Source organism: Hypanus sabinus, chromosome 18 (genome assembly GCF_030144855.1).
Source record: "Hypanus sabinus isolate sHypSab1 chromosome 18, sHypSab1.hap1, whole genome shotgun sequence".
Classification (NCBI taxonomy): domain Eukaryota; kingdom Metazoa; phylum Chordata; class Chondrichthyes; order Myliobatiformes; family Dasyatidae; genus Hypanus; species Hypanus sabinus.
The window spans coordinates 65,471,623-65,495,321 of record NC_082723.1 but is presented as its reverse complement, the minus strand read 5'-3'; the positions used below and the strand labels follow the sequence as shown (position 1 = coordinate 65,495,321).

General features: G+C 43.8%; 1 protein-coding gene across 1 annotated transcript in view; it reads right to left on the bottom strand.

Annotated features, from left to right (window-relative positions):
* Positions 1–998: 998 nt before the first annotated feature.
* Positions 999–23,699, bottom strand: part of zgc:113436 (uncharacterized protein LOC503528 homolog) — a 28,639-nt gene continuing 5,938 nt past the window's right edge. The window contains exons 2-8 of the mRNA XM_059994563.1: positions 21,463–21,656; positions 19,037–19,148; positions 18,656–18,794; positions 15,958–16,012; positions 10,028–10,285; positions 3,651–3,767; positions 999–1,848 (exon numbers count right to left, since the gene is read on the bottom strand). Of these exons, the coding sequence (XP_059850546.1) occupies positions 1,651–1,848; positions 3,651–3,767; positions 10,028–10,285; positions 15,958–16,012; positions 18,656–18,794; positions 19,037–19,148; positions 21,463–21,656 (1,073 nt within the window). The 3' untranslated portion in view covers positions 999–1,650. The remainder of the gene's footprint in view (positions 1,849–3,650; positions 3,768–10,027; positions 10,286–15,957; positions 16,013–18,655; positions 18,795–19,036; positions 19,149–21,462; positions 21,657–23,699) is intronic.

Here is a 23,699-nt window from a genome sequence, read left to right as displayed (position 1 = left end):
TCTCATTACTGTATACATCATATTTTGCTTCCCTCTCCTTTCACGAACTAGACTTCTATCACAGTCCTTGCTTCAATTTTCTTTGTTCTAGTGATGTGATGACAAGAATTTCTTTGTTCTAGTCAGATGGTGACAGGAGGGGCGTACAGTAACGAGATATACCAGCTAGTTGAGTGGTGCAACAAGCTTGCACTCAACGTCAGTAAGACCAAAGAAGTGACTGTGGACTTCAGAAAGGGTGAGACAAGGGAACACGCACCAGTCCTCATAGAGGGATCAGAAGTGGAAAGAGTGAGCAGTCTGAAGTTCCTGGGAGTCAATATCTCTGACAACCTAACCTAGACCCAACATACTGATGCAGCAATAAAGAAGACATGACAGTGGCTATATTTCAATAAGAGTTTCAGGAGATTTGGTTTGTCACCAAAGACACTCACAAGTTTCTATAAATGTACCATGGAAAGCATTTGAAGTGGCTGCATCATCTTGTGTATGTGGGACGGGCGGGGCTACTACACAGGATCAAAATAAGCTGCAGAGAATAGTAAACTTAATCAGCTTCATCATGGGCACGAGCCTCCAGGGTATCCAGGACATCTTCAAGGAGCAGTGCTTCAAAAAGGTGGCGTCCATCATTAAGGATGCCCATCACCCAGGTCATGCCTTGTTCTCATTGCTACCATAAGGAAGGAGGTACAGGAGCCTGAAGGCATACATTCAACGATTTAGGAACAGCTTCTTCCCCTCTGCCCTCTACCTCTACTTTTTTTTGAATTTTTATTTATTTTCACTACTTATTTAATTTGACTATTCACTCTCTTGGCTCCATGTTCCCAACAATCCTGTAGCTTTCAAACCTGTTCTCTCGCAAAAGGTCATCAGCTCCCTTTATTCAATAACCTACACTTGGAGTATTTACAGCAGCCCCGGCTGCCAGAGGAAACAAACACCTGGAGAAACCCACTTGGTCATAGGGAGAAGATGGAAACAAGTTTCAGAATCAAATATTTCAATTCTTCAAATTTACAAAATCACGTTTTATAAAATCAAAAGTGTGCGTGAGGAATTCCAGCAGATTTCAGATATTTACAAGGTAAAAGCATTCCACAAATATACAAGAGACTGAACAGATAATACTGTTGGTGTAAAATTAATTCTGATTCTGAACAGTTTAAAGATAAAAAATTTACGGCGAGCAGGTCAGAGTGCAGATACCGGATACATAATGTCTCGTTCTGGCCTTGAGCTCAGTGTCAGACACCTTTCCTCAGGTGCTGAGTGTCGGACACCTGTCCCCGGGTCTTGAGCTCAGTGTCGGACACCCGTCCCCGGGTGTGGAGACTGTCGGACACCCGTCCCCGGGTGTTGAGACTGTCGGACACCCGTCCCCGGGTGTTGAGACTGTTGGACACCCGCCCCCGGGTGTTGAGACTGTTGGACACCCGCCCCCGGGTGTTGAGACTGTTGGACACCCGCCCCCGGGTGTTGAGACTGTCGGACACCTGCTCCCAGGTACTTATCTTGGTGCTGGCTCCTTGACCCAAAGATAGGGCTTTGCATTGCCATTTTCAATCCATTTCTTAGGATGACATCTCTGGAAAAAATTCTCCTCAATCCCATAAATAATTTATATGATATTGAAAAGCAGCTTCACACCATTCCACCACCCACAGTGTGCTCAGAGGACAAAGTTGTTTCAATCTGAGAAGAAAGAAAGTGACTTTTCTTCAGTTTTTTGGTGTTTCCAGGAAATGGTTCACCTCCCATGGTAAAATGGATCTCCTTCCTAGCTTTCATCTTGGCATGCTTCTTCTCACACTTCTGAGCTGCAGCCAGGTTGGCAAGTACCTACACAAAAGGGAAAATAAATCATTGGCAGAATTTTTGGCTTTCATTCACCTCATTCAATATAACGCCACTCATCAGTACCACAAGTTAAGCTTATGAACGCCTCCAAAGTCAATTTCACAACAAGATCCCGGCTCTATTCAGCAGATTCTGCTGTGTGCATATTTGGAGAAGGAGATGGTTCACACAGTCACCCTGCCAAGGCTTTCAAAGTGACTTACTCACTTACTTTAGTGATCTATCTTTACAAACCCTTCCAAGCCAATGAGCTGCACTGCCCAGAAACCCACCTGTTTAACCTTAGCCTAATCACAGGACGATTTACAGTGACCAATTAATCTACTAAGTGGTACATCTTTGGAATGTGGGAGGAAACCAGAGCACCCAAAGGAAAACCACGCGCTCATGGGAGAGTGTACAAACTCCTTATAGATGGCGTCAGAACTGAACTCCAAACTCCAACATTCTGAGCTGTAATAATATCAAGCTAACCACTATGCTACTGTGGCACCCCAAGAGAATGGGAATTAACCTCATACTCCAGAGAAATGAACAATGTACCTGAGAGATAGTGGTTGGAAGCAAGGGTCATGTGTAACGCCCAACAAAAAGATTTTGACCAGATTGCTGGGGTATTTAAAGTAGATATATTGTTGAAGGATCAGGAATTGAAGGTTATGAAGAGCTGCCACTTTGCAACTTAGATCAACCAAGATCATATTAAATAGTAGTTTAGTAACATCATGAAGGATCTCACCCACCCTGCTCATGGACTGTTTGTCACACTCTCATCAGGGAAGGAGGCTACGTAGCATCCACACCAGGACTATCAGACTCAAAAGCAGTTTCTTTCCTCAAGCAGTAACGCTGATCAACATCTCCACCCACTAACCCTAACCCTTTACATACCCAGCCACCAGTATTTTATCATTACCTGTCAGTCACCTTATTTACAGAGACTCTTGTGCCTAGTGTCACTTTATGAACATACAATCAATCTATATATACAAGCTATCTTAATATACTTATAGAGTGAAAAATTGATGAATATTGGTAGCTCAGGTTGGCTATTTGGAAGTTTGGTTGATTGCTGAGCTTGGCAAAAAGTTTGCAGACGTTTTGGTTGTAAACAAGAAGCCATCATCTGGCTGTTGTCCAGTTGAAATGGTGTCTTGCTTCATCTTCATGAGCTGATACTAGCGAGAGTGGTTCATGCTTCTGCTGAATGACAGCCGAAGACTTGACTCAAGCAAGAACGAGAAAAGAACGAGAAGTTCTCAAAGCTTCATTCTCTACAGAAGGATGCATGAACAAACACATCGACATAGATCTGGTATATGAATGCTTATGGAGAAAAGAATCACCAGTAATCTTGGATCTGGATAGTGAAGCAAATACTTCCAACGGACCTCCCTCAAAGCTAGACAATCAGAACCTTCTACTGCTAAACTGCTCAGTGTGTTTTGAACCATCTAATCAGATCACAATGTCTTAACAATATCCGTGCGGACCCTGAAGGAGTATCTAAGCTGGCATTCTGAGGAAACACACCCTCAACTAAGCACTAACGATGGCTTTTCCATTGGAGCCAACAAAATTTACAAACATTTTGCCAAGCTTAGGAATCAACCAACTTTTCAAATATTTAATGTGTTTTTCAAAAAAAATTATTTGTTGTTTATCTTTAGGGAGATGGGGTGGAGATACGTCTCTACCAAAGAAGGTGTAAGGTGCTCATTCCCTCTGCTAGCCTGAAGGTCAACTTCAGCTGGATGAGTTGCTAAGATTATTCTGACGCTTACCATTTCTTTAACTGTGTGTTGTTGCTCAGCCATGGAACTTGCGAACTTGTCGATACTTTCCGCTTTGATGGCACAGTTATCTTGCAGTCTGTATTCATGTGCAATTTCAAACTCTCCCTGAAATATAATTAGTTATACTTTAGAATATTTTGTCCATATTTAATGTAAACCTTTAAACATTAGAGCACAAGCTTGATCCCTCCAACTCCTTCAGTATTTTGATCTTTTCCTTCCCTGCCTTGTAAACCTTGCTCCCTCCTGAAGCTCAGCGCCCAGCCTTGAATACATTGAATGACCCAGACTTGACACTCTGGGAAGACACTACAGAGATTCATAATCATCAGCAAAGAAATTCTTCTCAAATGGCAGATTTTTAAATTTAAAATGGTTTCTCTATTCAGTTTTAGATCTGCCATCTCCAATAGAAACATATTCACAGTATCTACCCTTAGAAACCTCTTCAGACCTCATCTCAATAAAACACCAGATGTCAGTCTGTCAACTAAGATCTTAAATGGCAAGATGACAAACCAGCATTCCCCTTGCCCCCCACAAACTAGTTATTCAAGGTTCATTTTCATTCAACTATACATGAATAAAGACCATCAGTTACAAGAGCAGAATTAGGCCATTTAACCCATCAAGTCTGCTCCATGTTTCATCGTGGCTAATCCATTTTCCCTCACAGCCCCAATCTCCTGCCTTCTTCCTGTATCCCTTCATGCCCTGACTTATTAAGAACCTGTCAACCTCTGCTTTAAATATACCCAAAGACTTGCCCTCCGCAGCCACCTGTGGCAAAGAATTCCACAGATTCACCACTCTCTGGCTAACAAAATTCCTCCTCATCTCAGTTCTAAATGGATGCCCCTCTATTCTGAGGCTATGTCCTCTGGTCTTAAGTCTCCCCCACCATAGGAAACATCCTCTCCACATTCGCTCTATCAAGGTCTTTCAACATTCAGTAGGTATCAATTAGGTCACCCCCCCCCCCCCCATTTTTCTGAAATCCAGTGATTACAGGCCTAGAGCCATCAAATGTTCTTCATATGATAAGCCTTTCAATCTTGGAATCATCTTTGTGTACTTCCTTTGAACTCTCTCCAATGTCAGCACATTCTTTCTAAGGGCCCAAAACTGCTCACAGTACTCCAAGTGAGGCCTCACGGTGAGGCACATTATATCCTTGCTTTTATATTCGACTCCTCTTGAAATGAGTGCTAACATTACATTTGCCTTCCTCACCCCCAGCTCAACCTGTGGATTAACCTTCCCGACACTGAGGCTCCTCTCCTGGGCAACTGCAACAGGCAACCCCGCACCCAAGGGCCTAGTTCTCGCCACAACAAAGGTCAACACAGCTCTCCTGCCACCCTGTTATATCAAGTCCACTTTAATCCTTGTGCTCCAGCCTGCTCTGCAATTAAGGACAAGCTCTTTGCTCTCTTCAGTACTTGCTACATCTAGCATTCACCATTCATCACACCAACTAAAACACTGCTCTGCTCAAAGTTCAAAGTAAATTTTGTTATTAAAGTACATATATGTCACCTTATATAACCGAGATTCATTTTCCTGCAGGCATACTCAGCAAATCTATAGAATATAACAGGATCAATGAAAGATTAACCAGAGTGCAGAAGACAACAAACCGTGCAAATGAAAATATAAATGAATAGCAATAAATAATGTGAGATCATGAGATAAAGAGTCTTTAAAGTGAGATCATTGGTTGTGGGAACATCTCAATGGATGGGTAAGTGACTGTAGAGCCTGATGGTTGAGGGGTAGTAACTGTTCTTGAACCTGAGGCTCCCGTACCTTCTACCTGATGGCATCAGCAAGAAGAGACCATGACCTGGGTGGTGAGGATCTCTGATGATGGTTACTGCTTTCCTATGACAGTGTTTCATGTAGATGGTGCAGACAGCCTTACGTGATGTACTGGGCAGTATCCACTACCTTTTGTAGGATTTTCTGTTCAAGGGCTTTGATGTTTCTATACCAGGCTGTGATGCAGCCAGTCAATACACATCTACAGAAGTTTGTCACAGTTTCAGATTACATGCTAAATCTCCGCAGACTCCTCAGCAGTTCTTTGTTGATTCCATTCCCCACGCTATCTGACCATTTTTCAGCCACTAACTCCAGATTTGTGCTCTCCTCACAAATTGCTTTGCCACTGTTGCCCAGAAAGAATGACAATCTGCAAATCAGTGAATTCAAATGAATCGAGGATGGTGGAAGCAGAAGGACCAATTGTCTTTGTTCTTGCTGCATGCTTGGGGATGGAGGCTGCCATTTTGTGAAGACACTCTATTCTCCATTTTGTGAGCTTGACATGCTGGGCTTGATCAATGTTTTAAAGACACAATGATACTTCAGGTAATCTGCTGGACTGGAGATCATTTCCAAATAAGAAGTTATTTGTGAGATGTTCTTCGGTTGGCTGTAACACGCAGATTGGTGTATGTCGGGGCTGGTGCCTGCCTGAAGTGATTTAAGCTCATTGCTGATTGAGAACAAATTACCGACTGTCACTTGATGGGAAGAGGGTAATAAATTGATGTAGAGCCAATAACAAGGTGTTAAAGGACAGGCACATGACCTGTGGACAATGACACTGGATTGTGATATTTGAATTGATGTAAAGGTGGACGCTTCCTATGTGCTGGTAGCAGTAAATTCAAAGAATAGCCATCGCGCGTACAAGCGTGAGCAACCCTGCGTGAAACACATGGCGAGTGAATTGTGACTATGAGGAATGCCTGGCCAGAATAAACTCCTTTACCTGGGTAATACCTTGGCTATTCTTTGACTATTCAGGAGAGTCAGGGATACTTAGCGGGTGTGCACACAAGCCAATTAGTGTATGAGTTCACGCACATGTTAATTTAAACAATAAAGGTAAATACAAATCTCTCTGTGTATTGTCAGTAAATACAAATCTCTCTGTGCCTCACTAATCAACATTATAAGTAGTATTTTTTTAATAACATCACCCTTTTTGTACCTTCAACAAATCTGGATGTTTCATGATTATGGGTTGTAGGGAGTGAAGGCCCCAGAACTCATCTTCATGGCAATTCTGTTACAGCTTGCCCACTTTTCCCCAATGAATCCTTTTCTAGTACAGTAACCATTTATGGGGCACGTCAAATATCTTTTGGGAAAACCAGTTCATTCTAACCACAAAGGCATTTGATTAGACTCTGCCTTGTGTATGATAACTCTATGTAATCACTTCCTTGATTATGTATTCCAACAATTTTCCCAACAGCTAAACATCAGACTACCGACCTGGAATTCTCCATTTCTCTTCTTGTGTAACATTTATATGAAATACATCAACAAGAAACACTGCCACAGCATCAATCATCAGGGACCCCCACCACCCAGGAAACGCTCTCTTCTCTCTGCTGCCATCAGGAAGAACATACAGGGACCTCAGAACTCTCACCACCAGGTTCAGGAAGTTATTATCCCTCAACCATCAGGCTCTTGAACCAAAGAGGATAACTTCACTCACCTCATCACTGAAATTTTTCCATACCCAATGGACTCATTTTCAAAGACTGATCATCTCATGTTCTCAATATTTATTGCTAATTTATTTATTATCATTATTTCTATGCCCAAGGTGAGTGGTCTTTCAGTGATTCTGTAATGGTTATTATTCTGTAGATTTACTGAGTATGCCGAAAAGAAAATTAATCTCAGATGGCATATATGTACCTTGGTAATAAATTTACTTTGAACTTTGAAAATTTACTAACTAATTTTGTAAAGTAACACTAGTTCCCAGAAATGGATTATTGACTGGGAAGAGAATGGATTGAACTAGTTTTGTGCAATGCTAAAGCCTGGCAGCATTCACAAGGATGGGTTAATAAATTCAAAACTCGATTGACTAAGTTAATAAGCACCATGGAAACAAACCAGTGAGTGCAAGCAGTTTGCAGGTCTCCTCAAGCCTCTTCTCAGTATAGGGAAATACATCGATTTTGTACTGTATTGTTACAATACAGGGATCCAATTATAGCAACATTACATTAAGCCAATAATTACTGTATATCTCTTAAATGGAAATGAGCGGAGTGGGGAATCAAAAGAAATTATAAAACAGGCAAGGACTAAACTTATATCACAAAGGGCCAGTAACTTGTGATGGATCCCACCCGCCCCACTCATGGACTGTTTGTCCCACTCCCATCAGGGAGGAGGCTATGTAGCATCCACACCAGGACCACCAGACTCAAAAACAGTTACTTTCTCCAAGCAGTGAGGCTGAACACCCCCAACCATCACTACTTTATCATTTCCTGTCAGTCACCTTATGTCCAGTCACTCTTTGATGGCAGAGCAGTAGCATAGTGGTTAACACAACACTTCACAGTACGGACGACCAGGGTTCGATTCCTGCTGCTGCCTGTAAGGAGTTTGTATGTTCTCCTCATGACTGTGTGGGGTTCCTCCCGCAGCCCAAAGATGTACTAGTTGGTAGGTTAATTGATCATTGTACATTATCTCGTGATTAGGATAGAATTAAATCGGGGGGTTGCTGGGCAGTGTGGATCGATGAGCTGGAAGGGCCTATTCTGCACGTATTTCAAAAACACAATAAACTCCTGTGCTTAGTGTCACTTCATAGACATGTAATTTATGTATATAAACTATCTGATGTATTTATATTTATTGTGTTTTTTATTATTACTGTGTTTCCTTTCTCTTGGGTTGCATCGGATCTGGAGTAACAATTATTTTGTTCTCTTTTACATGTGTGTACTGGAAATGACATTAAACAATCCTGAATTGCCCAAAATACTCTGCTGGATGGATTTTTTTCTTACTCTGATGAAATCCAAGAGTTCAAAAACATCCCTTTTAAACAAAAGACTGTAATCAGTCAGATGAGACATGACGACATTTAAACCACTTGACTTTAAAGATTATTTTTAGGTTAGGATTTATAACGGAAAAACTTAGTGAAGCAAATGCCAGAGACAGTGGGCTTGGCAGGCATCCATACTAGTTCGGGGCTGGCCACTGCCTTTGGTGCTGCTCTCCAGTGTTCGCTCAGTGCAAGACAAGCTGGATCGCATTCATCCCCTTTTCTTATTCTATTTTGTGTGGTTTGATCAGGGCAGACTGGCCCTGAGGCCTGCAGTCAACGAACGACACAGTGGTAAACTGAACTGACCTGAGCTACACTGAACATTACTGCTTTTCAAGGACTCTGTGGTTTGATGTTTAATATTCTGCATTTTATTCACTCACTTTTGTCATTTGCACAGTTTGTCCATTTTTTGAGTGTTGAGTGTTGGGTGTTTGATGTTTTCTTTGAATGGGCTACACGGCATTTCTTAGTTTTATGGCTGCTTGTGGGAAGACGAACCTCAGGGGTTGTACACCTGATATTTGATATATATATTTGATAATAACTGCTTTGAATCTGCACCTGCACTCGTGAGTGATGATCAGACTGCTCTGGGCTTGTTCTTGCCTACGACATCCCTTGTACCATCAATCTACAGGACACTCAGGGACTTGGGGTATTTTTTTGTGTGACTGTATGGTGATTCCAATCGTAATTATTTGTGTTTTATGTGCCTTAAGTTGTGTGTGAATGTTGGTACTGTGTTTAGCACCTTGGCCCTGGAGTAATGCGGTTTTGTTTGGTTGTATCCATGGTAAATAACAACTAAACTTGAACTTGAACCTGATTTTATCTACTGTTTTATCGGGCTGGACTTGGCAAAGCAGCAGTAATGCCGGTTATTGCACTGGGAAGAGTGGGCACCCACCTCCCCAATGTCTGAATCACAGGCTCCGGTAGCAACATCCAGACAATTTAACCCAATACCCAAAATTACCCCACTACATTAAAATTCACTTTATTTATTTATTGAGATACATCACGGAGTAGGCCCTTCAAGCCAAGCAGCACCGGCCAGGAAGCCCTGATTTAAACCAAGCCTAATCACAGGACAACTTACAATGACCAAAGAACCTACCTACCCGTACGTCTCTGAGCTGTGGGAGGAAACCAGAGCACCCCACCCATGGGTGTGGGGGGGGTGGTGGACAGAACATTCAGACACCTTATAGATGACACCAGAATTCAACTCCGAACTCCAATATATCCATCTGTAATAGGGTCGCACTAACTAATACGCTACCGTGCACCCATTATGTACAATAATTAAATAATTAAGCAGGAAAGCCAGGGAGCATCTTTAGGAGTAGAGCTGAAGGGTTTAACATTTAACATAAGTCAGTAACTTCTACCAGAACTTTTGGGAGGATTGTAGCAACCAGAGATATGTGACAATACTATAAGTAAATGATTCACGGCAGCCAAGGCCAGCGGACCGTACCTTGGACGATAATCGTGCTTCTCGGTTGTACAGCAGGAAAAAAGGTGTGAACTTGGTACTTGAATTTACCGACGTCCGAAATTCAAAGAGGATTGGGTCTAAGCAGATGTCCCAGTCCTTCAGCTTGGAGTTCACTGTGTTCCTAATGGCTGTCTTCAGTACTTCACCGGTTCTGTCATCGAGGCCTGTGTACTGCGGGTGCTCAGCAGAAGTCACTTTGTCGTGAATATTCCAATGTTCACGCAGGTTTTTGTTCACCTGTAGCAGATAGATGAGAACTCAGAATGGGGTAGTCTTTAGCATGACACAATTCAGGGATACAAAAATGTTTGGATACTTCAACAACAATGTTGTTCTGTGATATACTATAACTGCTTCACGAGAAACCAGGCGTAAGCAGTGTTTCTCACTTCTCCATCAGCTAGGAACATTAACATTAAATTGAGGAGAGCCCGAATGAATTTCTACAGATTTACCGTGGAGAGCATTCTAACTGGCTGCATCACTGTCTGGTATGGAGGGGCCACTGCACAGGACTGGAAGAAACTGCAAAAAGTTGTAAACTCAGTCAGCTCTGTTGAGGCCATCACTAGCCTCCCCAGCACTGAGGACACCTTCAAAAGGCGATGCCTCAAAAAGGACCCCCATCACCTAGGTCATGCCCTCTTCTCATTGCTACCACCAAGGAGGTGGTACAGGAGTCTGAAGACACAGGCTCAACAATTCAGGAACAATTTCTTCAAAGGTGTATACAGTATATCTTTTTGCACTATATATATCTTATTGTAATTTATAGATATAATAAAGTCTGCAGTTGCTGGATACCCAGAGCAACACACACAAAATGCTGGAGGAACTCAGCAAGTCAGGCAGTGACTATGGAGAGGAATAAACAGTCGACATTTCGGGCCAAGACTCTTCATCAGGACTGAGAAGGAAGGGGGAAGGCTCCAGAATAAAAAGGTGTGGGGAGGGGTGATTCCTTAAGCTTGTTATAGCCAGGAGTGGTAATGGGGACAAGCTCCCACTACCTTTTAAATGCGCCTCATATAGCCCCTGACAACAAAGTCTAGCTCCTGGCCTTCACATGTGGCTCAGCTGCTAAGCCCAAGGGTACTGTTTCTACTGACAGGAGAAGGGGCAAAGGTGGGTCACTGGCACCTTAAAACCAGTTGCTTTGGGCAGATGGGGCTTGTCAGAGGTGGTGGCAGCTCTTTTAGTAAAAGGAAAATTCTGCCTTGTGACTATACCCACTCATGGGGAAGGTTTCAGGAGTAAACCCTCGAGGTCCAGAGCTGGAGTTCCTAAGGCAGTCCTACGTTGAGTTCAATGCTGACTGGCAACTTCTGCGACACTGTTGGTGCCAAACTGTATTGGTCTCTGCTGTTCCTTTGGGTCCATCAGCAGCATGTAGTGGGGGAACCTACTATGTGAGCAACAGCTTGCTCTCCATATCGTACTGCCCAGACTTGCGTATCCAGACAGCTAGGATGCAACATTCACGGTCAACCCTGGCTGACGGAGGCCTCAGATGGGGAGGGGCAGGAGGGTGATAGGTGAAGCCAAGGGGGGGTGGTAAAACTAAAGGGTTGGAGAGGAAGGAATCTAATAGGAGTGGAGAGTGGACCATAGGAGACAGGGAAGGGGGAAGGTAATAAGCAGATGAGAAGTAAAGGGCCAGAGTGGGGAATAGAAGAGGGAAGGCAGAGAGATTCTTTTTTACTGGAAGTAGAAATCAATAATAATGCCATCTGGTTGGAGGCTACCAAGGCAGAATATATAGATAGGTGGTTACATATCAGGTTCATGACACAGGAGCTGAATGATAGTCAGGGAGGGGAAAGGGATGAAGAAGCTAGTGAGCTAGTGCAGAAATACCCCTGTGGCCATCGCCCTCAAGAACAGGTATATCACTTTGGATACTGTCAGGAAGGGGCTGAGGGAATGACCTAACAGGAAAGTTACATTGGTCAGGGCTTTGGCATCGAGTCTGCCTCTGTGACTCGGGGGGGGGGGGGGGGGGAAGAAGAGGCACACTGTGGTGATGGGGTTTCATTAATTAGGAGAATGAGCAGGAGGTTTTGTGGGTACTAATGAGATTCTCAGAAGTCTCCGGGTGCCAGGGTACGGGGTATCTCGGATCGAGTCCTCAGCATTCTTAAGTGGGAGGGTGAACAGCCAGAAGTTGTGGTCCATGTATGTACCAGTAATACGGGTAGGACAAGTGACAAGGTTCTGTATAGGGAGTTCAGGGAGTTAGGTGCCAAGTTAAAGGGCAGGACTTCCAGGGTTGTGATCTCAGGATTGCCACCTGTGTCACGTGCTAGTTAGGGCAGAACTAGGAAGACTAAACAGTTTAGTACATGGCTAAAGAGCAGCTGTAGGAGGGAGGGCACCTGAACTGGAGGGGGACTAATATCCTAATTGGCGGGTTTGTTAATACTGCACGGTGAGGTTTAAACACGAGTTGCAGGGGGATGGGAACCAGAGTGCCAGAACAGTTAGTGGAGAGGCGGTAGAGGCAAATGTTGGTAAGACCTCAGACAAAGTTACGAATGAAAAAGGTTGAGCGTGGCATGACTATTGTTCTGAGCTGCCTGCATTTCAATTCAAGAAGTATTGTAGGAAAGGTGGATAATAGTGCTGAAGATGAGATTGCTGGCTTACAATCAGAGGCAATCTGTAGAGAGGAGAGGTTGTTGATTGCAGTTAACAGGAAGAGGCAGAAAAAAATTGCATAGGATGAATACAGGACTGAGGGTGTTATATTTAAATGCGCACAGTATATGGAATAAGTTAGATGAACTTGCAGCACAGTTACTGATTGGCAGGTACGATGTTGTAGACGTCACTGAATCATGACTGAACGAAGATAATAGCTGGGAGCTTAATGTCCAAGGATACACATCGTATCAACAGGACAGGCAGAGGGGGCGGCGTTGCCATGAATTACAAACATGAAATCAAATCAGTAGAAAGAGGTAACATTGGGTCGGAAGATGTTGAATCAATGTGGATAGAGCTAAGGAACTGCAAGGATAAAAAGACTCTGATGAGAGCTGTAGTCCAAGCAGTAGCAAGGACTTGGCCTACAAATTACAACGGGAGATAGAAAATGCATGCTAAATGGGCAATGTTACAATAGTCAGGGGGGACTTCAATACACAGGTAGATTGTGAAAATCAGGTTGGTGGGGAATTTCTGGACTGCCTACAAGATGGCTTTTTAGAGCAGCTTGTTGATGAGCCCACTAGGGGATCAGCTATTCTGGATTGGGTTTTGTGCAATGAACCAGAATTGCCTAGAGAGCTTAAGATAAGAGAACCTTAAAGGGCAAGTGATCATAATATGATCGAATTCACCCTGAATTTTGAGAAGGAGAAGCTAAAGTCAGAGGTATCAGTGTTACAGTGGAGTAAAGGGAATTACAGAGGCACAAGAGAGGAGATGGCCAGAGTTGATTAGAAAAGAACACTGGCAGGGTTGATGGCAGAGCGGTAATGGCTAGAATCTCTGGAAGCAATTTGGAAGGCACGGGATATATACATCCCAAAGAGGAAGAAGTATTCTAAATGAAAGATGACACAACCGTAGCTAACAATAAGTCAAAGTCAATACAAAAGTCAAAGAGAGGACATATAATACAACAAACATTTGTTGGAGGTTAGATGATTAGGAAGCTTTTAAAAATCAATAGAAGGCAACTAAAAAGTTTCTTCAGATACATAAAGAGTAAAAGAAAAGCAAGAGTGGGTATCAAACCGCTGGAAAACTATATTGGAGAAGTAGTGATGGGATACAAGGAACTGAATAAGTATTTTTCATCAGTCTTCACTGTGAAAGACATAACTATAGAGTAGGTTCCTGGGAAACTAAAAGGCATGAAGGTAGATAAGTCATGTGTACACCCAGGGTTCCAAAAGAGGTGGCTGAAGTGAGGAGGCATTAGTAATGATCTTTCGAGAATTACTAGATTTGGGTATGGTTCTGGAAGTTTCAAATGTCACTCCACTCGCAACGGAAAGAGGCAGAATAAAGGAAACTATAGGCTAGTTATTCAGACCTCAGTGGTAGGAAAGATGTTGGTGTCGATCGTTAAGGATGTGATTTTGGAGTACTTGGAGGAACATGATAAAATAGACTGTAGTCAACATGGTTTCCTCAAGGCAAAATCTTGCCTGACAGCTCTGTTGGACTTCTTCGAAGAATTCCTAGACAAAGGAGAATAGGTTGATGGTGTGGACTTGGATTTTCAGAAGGCCTTGACAAAGCCCACACATGAGGCTGCTTAACAAGCTAAAAGCTCATGGTATTACAGGAAAGATAGGGGCATGGAGAAAGCAGTGTGAATAAAGGGAGCCTATTCTGGTTGGCTGCTGGTGACTAGTGATCTGTGTTGGGACTGATTTTTTTTTACATTATATGTCAATGATTTGGATGATGGAATTGATGGCTTTGTTGCAAAGTTTGCAGACAATATGAAGAAAGGTGGAGGGGCAGGTAATTTTTAGGATATAGCGAGGCCTACAGAAGGACTTGGGTTAGGAGGGGGTAAAGAAATGGCAGATGGAATACAGTGTAGGTCACACACTTTGGTAGGAGAAATACAAGGGTAGACTATGGTCTAAATGGAGAGAAAATACAAAAATCTGAAGCGTAAAGGTACTTGGCGTGCTTGTGCAGGACTCCCTAGAGGTTAACTTGCAGGCTGAGTCTGTGGTGAGGAAGGCAAATGCAATGTTACCATGCGCTTCAAGAGGACTAGAACACAAAAGCAAGGATGTAACGTTGAGACTTTATAAAGCACTGGTGAGGCCTCACCTGGAGTATTGTGGAATTCATTTGCACGGGCAGCTGTGGAGGTCAAGGCATTGGGTATATTTAAGGCAGAGGTTGATAGATTCTTGATTGGCCAGAGCACAAAGGGATATGGGGAGAAGGCAGGAGATTGGGGCAGAGAGGATGATTGGGTCAGCCATGATGAAATGGCAGAGTAGACTCAGTGGACCAAATTGTCTAATTCTGCTCCTATATGTTATGGTCTTATGTTTCTTTTTACCGTACATTACAATATCCATTTGCAATAAGCCCTTCCAACAATCTTTTCAGGTTAATTGGTCCATTGGTTAATCGGGGCAGCCGCCTACTTGGGACAGGTGACTGTTGTTGAAGAGTTTCTAACTTGCGTCAGTTACGTGCACTTTACTTGGAGCGAACAACTTTTAAATAGCATCAGTTGTGTGTGTTTGTGTTCAAAAAGCGGAGATTTTTGGCACCGATAGTTGGCGAGAAATAGGCATTAAGACAATTCAGAACTGTTTTGCTCACTGAGGTTTCAAGCATTTAAGCTTGGAGATACCAGAAATGGCCAGGAGTGAAAATGAAACTATTTCAGTACTTTAACAAGTTAGGAACTATGAAGAACTTGAAGATATTGATAATCATCTGAAATGTTAAAATGATAATGAAGATTTGGAAGATATGATCATCAAAAGCATTGTATGAAGGCAGTCCATTATCTGCACTAGAAGTCTGGGCTGATTTTAGTCACTTACAGCCAATCAAAAGAACACAGCAGTAAACAATGGATGTATTCCTCTATCAATAACTATTAGGAACTTACACACAGTTTTATAGTACTGTAGTAGTATTGGTAGTTTACTCATTTGTTCTGTATTTCATTTAAACACTTAATTTGTTACTCAGTTAAATAGTAGTTTGCCTTTTTTTTTAAATACTTTTTTTAAACGAATTCCATGAAACCTCAGCTAATCGGCCAGTGGCTTAATTGGGCCAAGATGTACTGGTCCTGATGTGTCCCAAAGAACTAGAATCTACCTTGTATACATTTACAAGCGTATACAGGTGTATGCTCTCATACATATGCACACATTCTCTCACACCACTGAAGAGCTCAAGATGTCCGTTACCTCATCACAAAATATCCTGCTTTCCTTGGAGAATGTCTCTTTTGAAGCCCCAAACCTGTGTCAAATAAATAACATTAATGCAGGAAAAAAACAGAATGATGCAATTTCTGCTGAAAAAGCACCACTTAATGCAAGTCTTGGCAATTACTGTCCGTCATTGCCAACTAGGAATGACATATTAAATGGTGCACACTGATGCAAACTGCTAATGCTATTCATTTGTGAAAAGGTCTTGTGGTAAATCCAACAAACACTCTTCAGGGTGCAAAATGGAGAGGCTAAAAATATACAGCCACTGACATCATCTGCACTGCAACCAGTTGATTAAAAATTCCACTGACAACTTGCCCGCCCCAGCAAACTGCTCCCTAAACTCCATAGAATCGAACAATATATGCCAGAATTTTTACAGCCTGCTACTCCAGGATGAGGCTATACAACAGCTTGTGCCTGTTCCACTTTTCAGTGAGATCTTGGCTAATCACCATTTTCAACTCTATATTACTCAAGCCCCACACAGGCACCATGGGGAGACTGTACTTGCTGGAGTTTAGTCAACATGGCCTGGTTTGGGAAAACCAATGCCTTTGAACCGAAAACCCTACAAAAGGTAGCAGATTCAGCCCAGGCCGTAATATAGACAGTCAGCACACTTCCCACCTCACATAAGACCGTTACATATAGAGGTAGAAGTAAGCCATTTGGTCCATCGAGTATGCTCTGCCATTCAATCATGGGCTGATCCAATTCTTCCAGTCATCCCCACTCCCCTGCCTTCCCCCCATACCCTTTGATGTCCTGGCTAATCAAGAACCTATCTATCACCGCCTTAAATACACCCAATGACTTGGCCTCCACAGCCACTCGTAGCAACAAATTGCACAGATTTACCACCCTCTAACTAAAGTAATTTCTCCACATCTCTGTTCTAAATGGACGTCCTTCAATCCTGAAGTCATGCTGTCTTGTCCTAGAATCCCCTACCATGGGAAATAACTTTGCTATATCTAATCTGTTCAGGCCTTTTAACATTTGGAATGTTTCTATGAGGTCCCCCCTCATTCTCCTGAACTCCAAGTAAAACAGCCCAAGAGCTGCCAGACATTCTTCATACAGTAACCCTTTCATTCCTGGAATCATTCTTGTGAATCTTCTCTGAACCCTCTCCAATGTCAGTATATCTCAAAACTATACACAATACTCCAAGTGTGGTCTCATGAGTGCCTTATAGAGCCTCAACATCACATCCCTGATCTTATATTCTGTATCTCTAGAAATGAATGGCAACATTGCATTCGCCTTCTTCACCACCAACTCAATCTGGAGGTTAACCTTTAGGGTATTTTGCACAAGGACTCCTAAGTCTGTTGACATGTCTGCATTTTGAATTTTCAGCCCATTCAAGTAATAGTCTGCCCATTTATTTCTCCCAGCAAAGTGCATGACCATACAGTTTCCAACATTTTATATGATGGGTCCAGGACAGGTCCTCTGAGATAGTGACACCCAGGAATTTAAAGTTGCTGGCTTTTTTGAAGAATAGGGGAAAATTGCAGTGCCCAAATGTGCAAAGCTGATAAGAGACCTATCCACACAGACCCAAGGCTGTAATTGCTGCCAAAGATGTGTCCGCTATTACTGACTTGAAGGGGGTGAATACTTATGCAATCAATTATTTTGCATTTTATATTTGCAATAATTTAGATCACTTTGTAGAGATCTTTGACATGAGTCTTTTTCTCTTGACCAGTGTCAGAACAATAAAACATGAAAACTTCCAAGGGTGGATGAGTACTTTTTATAGGCTCTGTATGTACATGTCAGCCCCAGTACTTGCACCTGGGCCTCAGGGTTTGAACAAGACCACTCCAGAGCAAAGACTTGTGTTACGTCCGTAGCCCCCTCCTTTGTGAGAATCGCAAGATCACTGTTGGGTTGGGTCAAGGGGCCCAGGAAATGGGAGAAGAGACGTGCAGGCTGTCTCGTTTCCCCAGCGATGTAAAGCTACGGGACTTGGCCATTGTCTTTTGGAGACCAATTTGTGGATTGAGATACTATGCTACGTGAACGCCCTCGGGCAAAGTGGGCTGGTTGAGGGAGAGAGTGCACACCCCCAACCTGATTGACATCTACGACCCTGTGAGTCAGGATAAAAGAGGGTCTGTAGGAACAGTCCCTCAGACGCACCAGAAGAAACGTTAAGCGACCACATAACAGCAGGAAGTCATCTGAAGGAGGCCACGTGCGTTCAGTTCCGTTGCTGGAATTGGTGGCTGGAACCACGGAAAACAGCTTTTAGCTAACAATGGGGAACCTACTCCCCTTACTCAACGGATTGGCATCATAAAAGACCTGGGCAAGTTTAAAACGCCTCGCTCTTAAACCCAAAAACGCTGCAGCTTGAATGAACTAACAGTGACTGTTATCTCTCCATCGGACGATACATTATCCCTAGACAACGAAAGAGCTATTTCTTATTGGTTATTATTATACCCACACTTTAGATTTAGTATTGACGACGTATATTATCTGTATGTTTGCATTAATCTTATTTTTGTGCCCTTTATCAATAAATACTTTTAAAAATAGTACCATCAGACTTCAACGGACCTCTCTACCTTTGCTGGTAAGTGATCCAGTTACGGGATTTCGTAACACTTGTTCCTACTGACACCAACTGAAATTCAGAAGTACTGACCTGTAAAAGGTAGCAGCCAAGCCCCCAGCTACAGACAATGCATCTCTGTTCTGTATTGGAATTGCTTCAACCCACTTTGTAAAATAGTCTGTGACTATCAGTATGTAGGTATTCCCGCGGACCGTCTCTGGGAAAGGACCTGCGCCAACAGAAAGTCAGTTAGATATGACGCAAAGAAACACGAGAAAAGCAGTTCATGACTGAGTAACACACACAAAGTGCTGGTTTCGGGCTAAGACCCTTCTTGGCCCGAAACGTCGACAGTGCTTCTCCCTATAGATGCTGCCTGGCCTGCTGCATTCCACCAGCATTTCATGTGTGTTGCTTGAATTTCCAGCACCTGCAGATTTATTCGTGTCATGACAGAGTACCTTGCCTTACCTGTGAGCTCAAGGCCAAGAATTTCCCATGGTCTCGTCACTTTCAATGGTTGAAATTTGCGAGAGACGTTCTTGTAGTGTTCTGCATGCTGGCAGGTATCACACATTTTAATCTATAGTCCCAACACAGAAGTGAGAAACATTTCGTTACAAAATCAGTTTTTGGTCAACTGTCACTCAAACAGAATTACTGAAGATAAAAACTCAAACAGAGCAGTATGCATGAGCCCCTACCATTTACCGAGAGATCTGTGGATCCAAGGTTGGCAACCACTGCTCTAACCCATGAAGGCTATGATCCACAAAGAGATGGGGCAGAAGCTGGGACTGTTCTCCTTAATCGAGAAGGCTCGGGGAGATTCAGTACCTACATTCAAAGCTGCGAGAGGGTTTGATGAGTAAGTGGGTGGAAGTGTGTTAGAGAGTTATTGGGGGGGGGGGGGTGCTAGCACATATAACAAATAACTTCGGCAACTGACTTCAGCCACCAGTCTTCGGATTCGAATATGAACTGTGGATTAAATCTAAAATGCAGCCCTGAACAATGGGTTCCAAAGAACTGTGAAGTTAACTGGAAGACCAGATAATGCTGATTTAAATCTTATTTGTGTGAATTGGGTTTGTTGTGTAGGTGTGAGGTTGGTGTATAGTTCAAAGGAAGCACTATAAATATAGAATTGTCCTGAATTTTTCTTTGATCTTTAGCGTATAAAATGTCATGTAGTGTTGGGTCAGGCAGACCTTTTTTCCAAAAGGGGTCTCAATACGAAGCCTGCGGCGTCTCATTTCGTAGAGTACAGAGATTCTTCAGACCTACCAGTACTTCTCTCTGGTGACTTTGTTCACACAGTAACAAAGTGGGAGGAGGCTGAGTGACCAGAGGTTTGAAGGAAAAGGAGATCATCAGAAGACCAGAGGGCAGACAGTAATGTTACTCTCAATGCAGCAAGCTTTGGTGATATGGAACACATTCCTCAAAAATTCACTAAGAACTTTCAGATTCAACATTCAAGATTGTTTAATATCATATCCTACACACAAGTGTTAAAGGAGAACAAAATAATTGTTACTCCAGATCTGATGCAGCACACAAAAAGATAAAGAACACAATTATAAAAAATGTGATAAATGTAAACACATAAGCTGGGTGGTGGGGTGCAGATACGACTCTACCAAAGGGGGTGTGAGGCACTCCCTCCCTCTGCTGCCCTGTACGTCACCCTTGGGCAGGGTGTAGCACCTGCTTAGCTCCCCTCCCCTGAGCAGGGTCACGTGAAGCCATGGGAGAAGGTGGTGGGCGGTCGTTTGAGCAGCCGGTGCAGATCACGTCCTGGATATGTGACCACTAACACCAGGCAGACAATCTCTGAAGAGTATTGATAATGTCTGGGATCACCCGTCTTGTAAAGACACTGCCCAGAAGAAGGCAATGGCAAACCACTTCTGTAGAAAAATTTACCAAGACCATGATTGTCCACTTCACATGACACAGCTCATGATGATAATGACATAAGATATGCAACATACATAGATTGATTTTAAGTCCATAAAGTGACATTAGGTACAGAAATGTCTGTACAGAAGGTGACTCTGACAGGAAATGATGAAGTAGTAGTGGTTGGGGTTGTGGAGGGGTGGGTTAGTGGGTGGAGGTGTTGATCAGCCTTACTGCTTGGGGAAAGTAACTGTTTTTGAGTCTGGTGGTCCTGGTGTGGATGCTACACAGCCTCCTCCCTGATGGGAGTGGGACAAACAGTCCATGAGCAGGGTGGGTGGGATCCTTCAGGACGTTACTCACAGTTCAAAAGTTCAAAGTAAATTTATTATCAAAGTACATATATGTCACCATATACAACCCGGAGATTCATTTTCTTGCAGGCAATCACAGTAACTACAAGAAACACAATAGAATAAATGAAAGACTGTACACAACAGTACGGACAAACAACAATTGTGCAAGACAACAAACTGTGCAACTACAGAAAGAGAAAAAAGGAAATGATAATAACAAGTAAATAATAATTATTGAGAACAAGAGGTGAAGAGTCCTTGAAAGTGAGTCCATAGGTTGTGGGGACAGTTCAGTGATGGGCAAGTGAAGTTGAGCGAAATTATCCCCTTTGGTTCAAGAGTCTGATGGTTGGGGGTAATAACTGTTCCTGAACCTGGTGGTTTGAGTCCTGAAGCACCTGTACCTCCTCCTTGATTGTTGTGGGGTAATAGCTGGTCCTTTTCCAGCAGCTTGGAAGGGAGATAGGTGCATGCTTTTGGAAATGAGTGAGTAAGTGAGACAAAGTGAGGAATGCTTTCAAAGGGGCAACACAGGCTCTATGTTCCAATGACCTCATATTTCAACACATCATTTAATGAAGCTAACCTTATTGTAAACAAAAGCAGCCATTTGTGACTTGTTTTTATTTTCCTTACCCAATCTACAACATCCTTTACTATCCCCAACCAATAATATCGGGTTTGGATCCTGTGTACTGTCTTCTTTTGGCCCAAGTGACAGCCGACGTCAGAAAAGTGACATTCCAGGAAGATTTGCCGTCGCCTCTCCCGATCCACCACCACTTCTCTCTTCTCGTCCTTCTTTGGCCCCACATAGTATAAACAGCCACCTGAAAATAAATAACACACGTTATACCAATGTACCAGCACCAAGATTGCAAGACACTTCACGACAAAATGGGGAGACTGAGTCCCCTTGCTGAGGGCTGAATTAATATAAACATCCTGCAACTCTGCCACAGAGGGTTCCAAGCCCGGCTGTGAAAGCAGCAGGGTTGGCCATGGGGCTAGCAGCCCCATCCCGTAAAAACCCAGAGCTACAGAAGCTCCAAAGACCTCATCCCTGGGAGAAAAAGGAAACACCAAGAAGATGGGCTACACATGGAGACAACTTGAAAGACAGGCTCGCAGCCTATGCCCCAGTAGGGGTGATGGGCTTAAGAAAATGTCATCTTGCGGGACCTGGAACCAGGTAAGTGGAAACACACAAAATGCTGGAGGAACTCAGCAGGTCAGGCAGCATCTATGGTAATGAATCAACAGTCAATGTTTCAAGCTGAGACCCTTCAGTAGAACTGGAAAGGAAGGGAAAAGACACCAGAATAAAAAGAGGGGGGGGGGGGGAAGAAGAAGGTAAAGTCAGGTGGATGGGAAAAGGGCTGGAGATGAAGGAATCTGATACGAGAGGAGAGTGGACCACAGGAGAAGGGGAAGGAGGAGGTGATAGACAGATGAGGAGAGGTAAGAGGAAAGGAAAAACATGACTGGAAGGAGAAATAGATATTCATGCCATCAGGTTGGAAGCTACCCAGACGGAATATAAGGTGTTGCTCCTCCACCAAGGGTGGCCTCATCTTGGCACAAGAGGAGGCACTGGACTGATATGTTGGAACGGGAATGGGAATCAGAATTAAAATGTTTGGCCACCAGGAAGTTCCACTTTTGGTGGATGTAGCAGAGGTGCTCGACGAAATAGTCCCCCAAGTTACATTGGGTCTCACCAATACAGAGGAAGCCACATTATGAGCACAGTATACAACAGACAACTCCAGCAGATTCACAGGTGAAGTGTTGCCTCAGCTGGAAGGACTGTATGGGGCCCTGAATGGAGGTGAGGAAGGAGGTGAATGGGCAGGAGTAGCATTTCTGTTGTTTGCAGGGATAAATGCTGGGAGGGAGATTAGTGGGGAGGGACGAATGGACAAGGAAATCATGGTAGGAGTGATCCCTAGGGAAAGCAGAGAGTGGCAGGGAGGTAAAGATATATTTGGTGGTAGAATCCCGTCGAAGGTGGCAAAGATTAGAGAGAATGATGTGTTGGATGCAGAGGCTCAGGAGATGTTGTTTAAGGACAAGAGAAACTCTATCAATGTGGCGGAAAGATGGGGTGAGCGTGGATCTCTGGGAAATGGAGGAGATGCAGATGAGAGCAGGCAGCATCAATGATGAAGGAAGGAGAACTCTGAGTGGCACAGACTGGCCAGCCTGAACGGGGACTGGCGTAGGCCGGCCAGCGTGAACGGGGACTGGCGCAGGCCGGCCAGCGTGAACGGGGACTGGCGCAGGCCGGCCAGCGTGAACGGGGACTGGCGCAGGCCGGCCAGCGTGAACGGGGACTGGCGCAGGCCGGCCAGCGTGAACGGGGACTGGCGCAGGCCGGCCAGCGTGAACGGGGACTGGCGCAGGCCGGCCAGCGTGAACGGGGACTGGCGCAGGCCGGCCAGCGTGAACGGGGACTGGCGCAGGCCGGCCAGCGTGAAGGGGGACTGGCGCAGGCCGGCCAGCCCTAGTGGGGAACAAAGCAGACCGGCCAGCCCAAGTGGGGAACAAAGCAGACCAGCCAGTGTGAAGGGGGACTGGCGCAGGCCGGCCAGCCCAAGCGGGGACCAGCGCATTTCAACCGTACACACATATATACCCTCAAATGAAACAACATTCCTCTGGACCAAGGTGCACAACAATGGACATAAAGTTCAAACACATAATACATACAATAATATTACCACAAATAAATTGATGATAATAAGATGCATTTATGACACAAGTTAAAAAGTAAACAGTATAACGCTACTGATGCTTCATGTGTGATGAGACCTGGGTGGTGGCAGGGAGTTCAGTGCTCTCACAGCCTGGGGTAGAAGCTGTCTCCCATC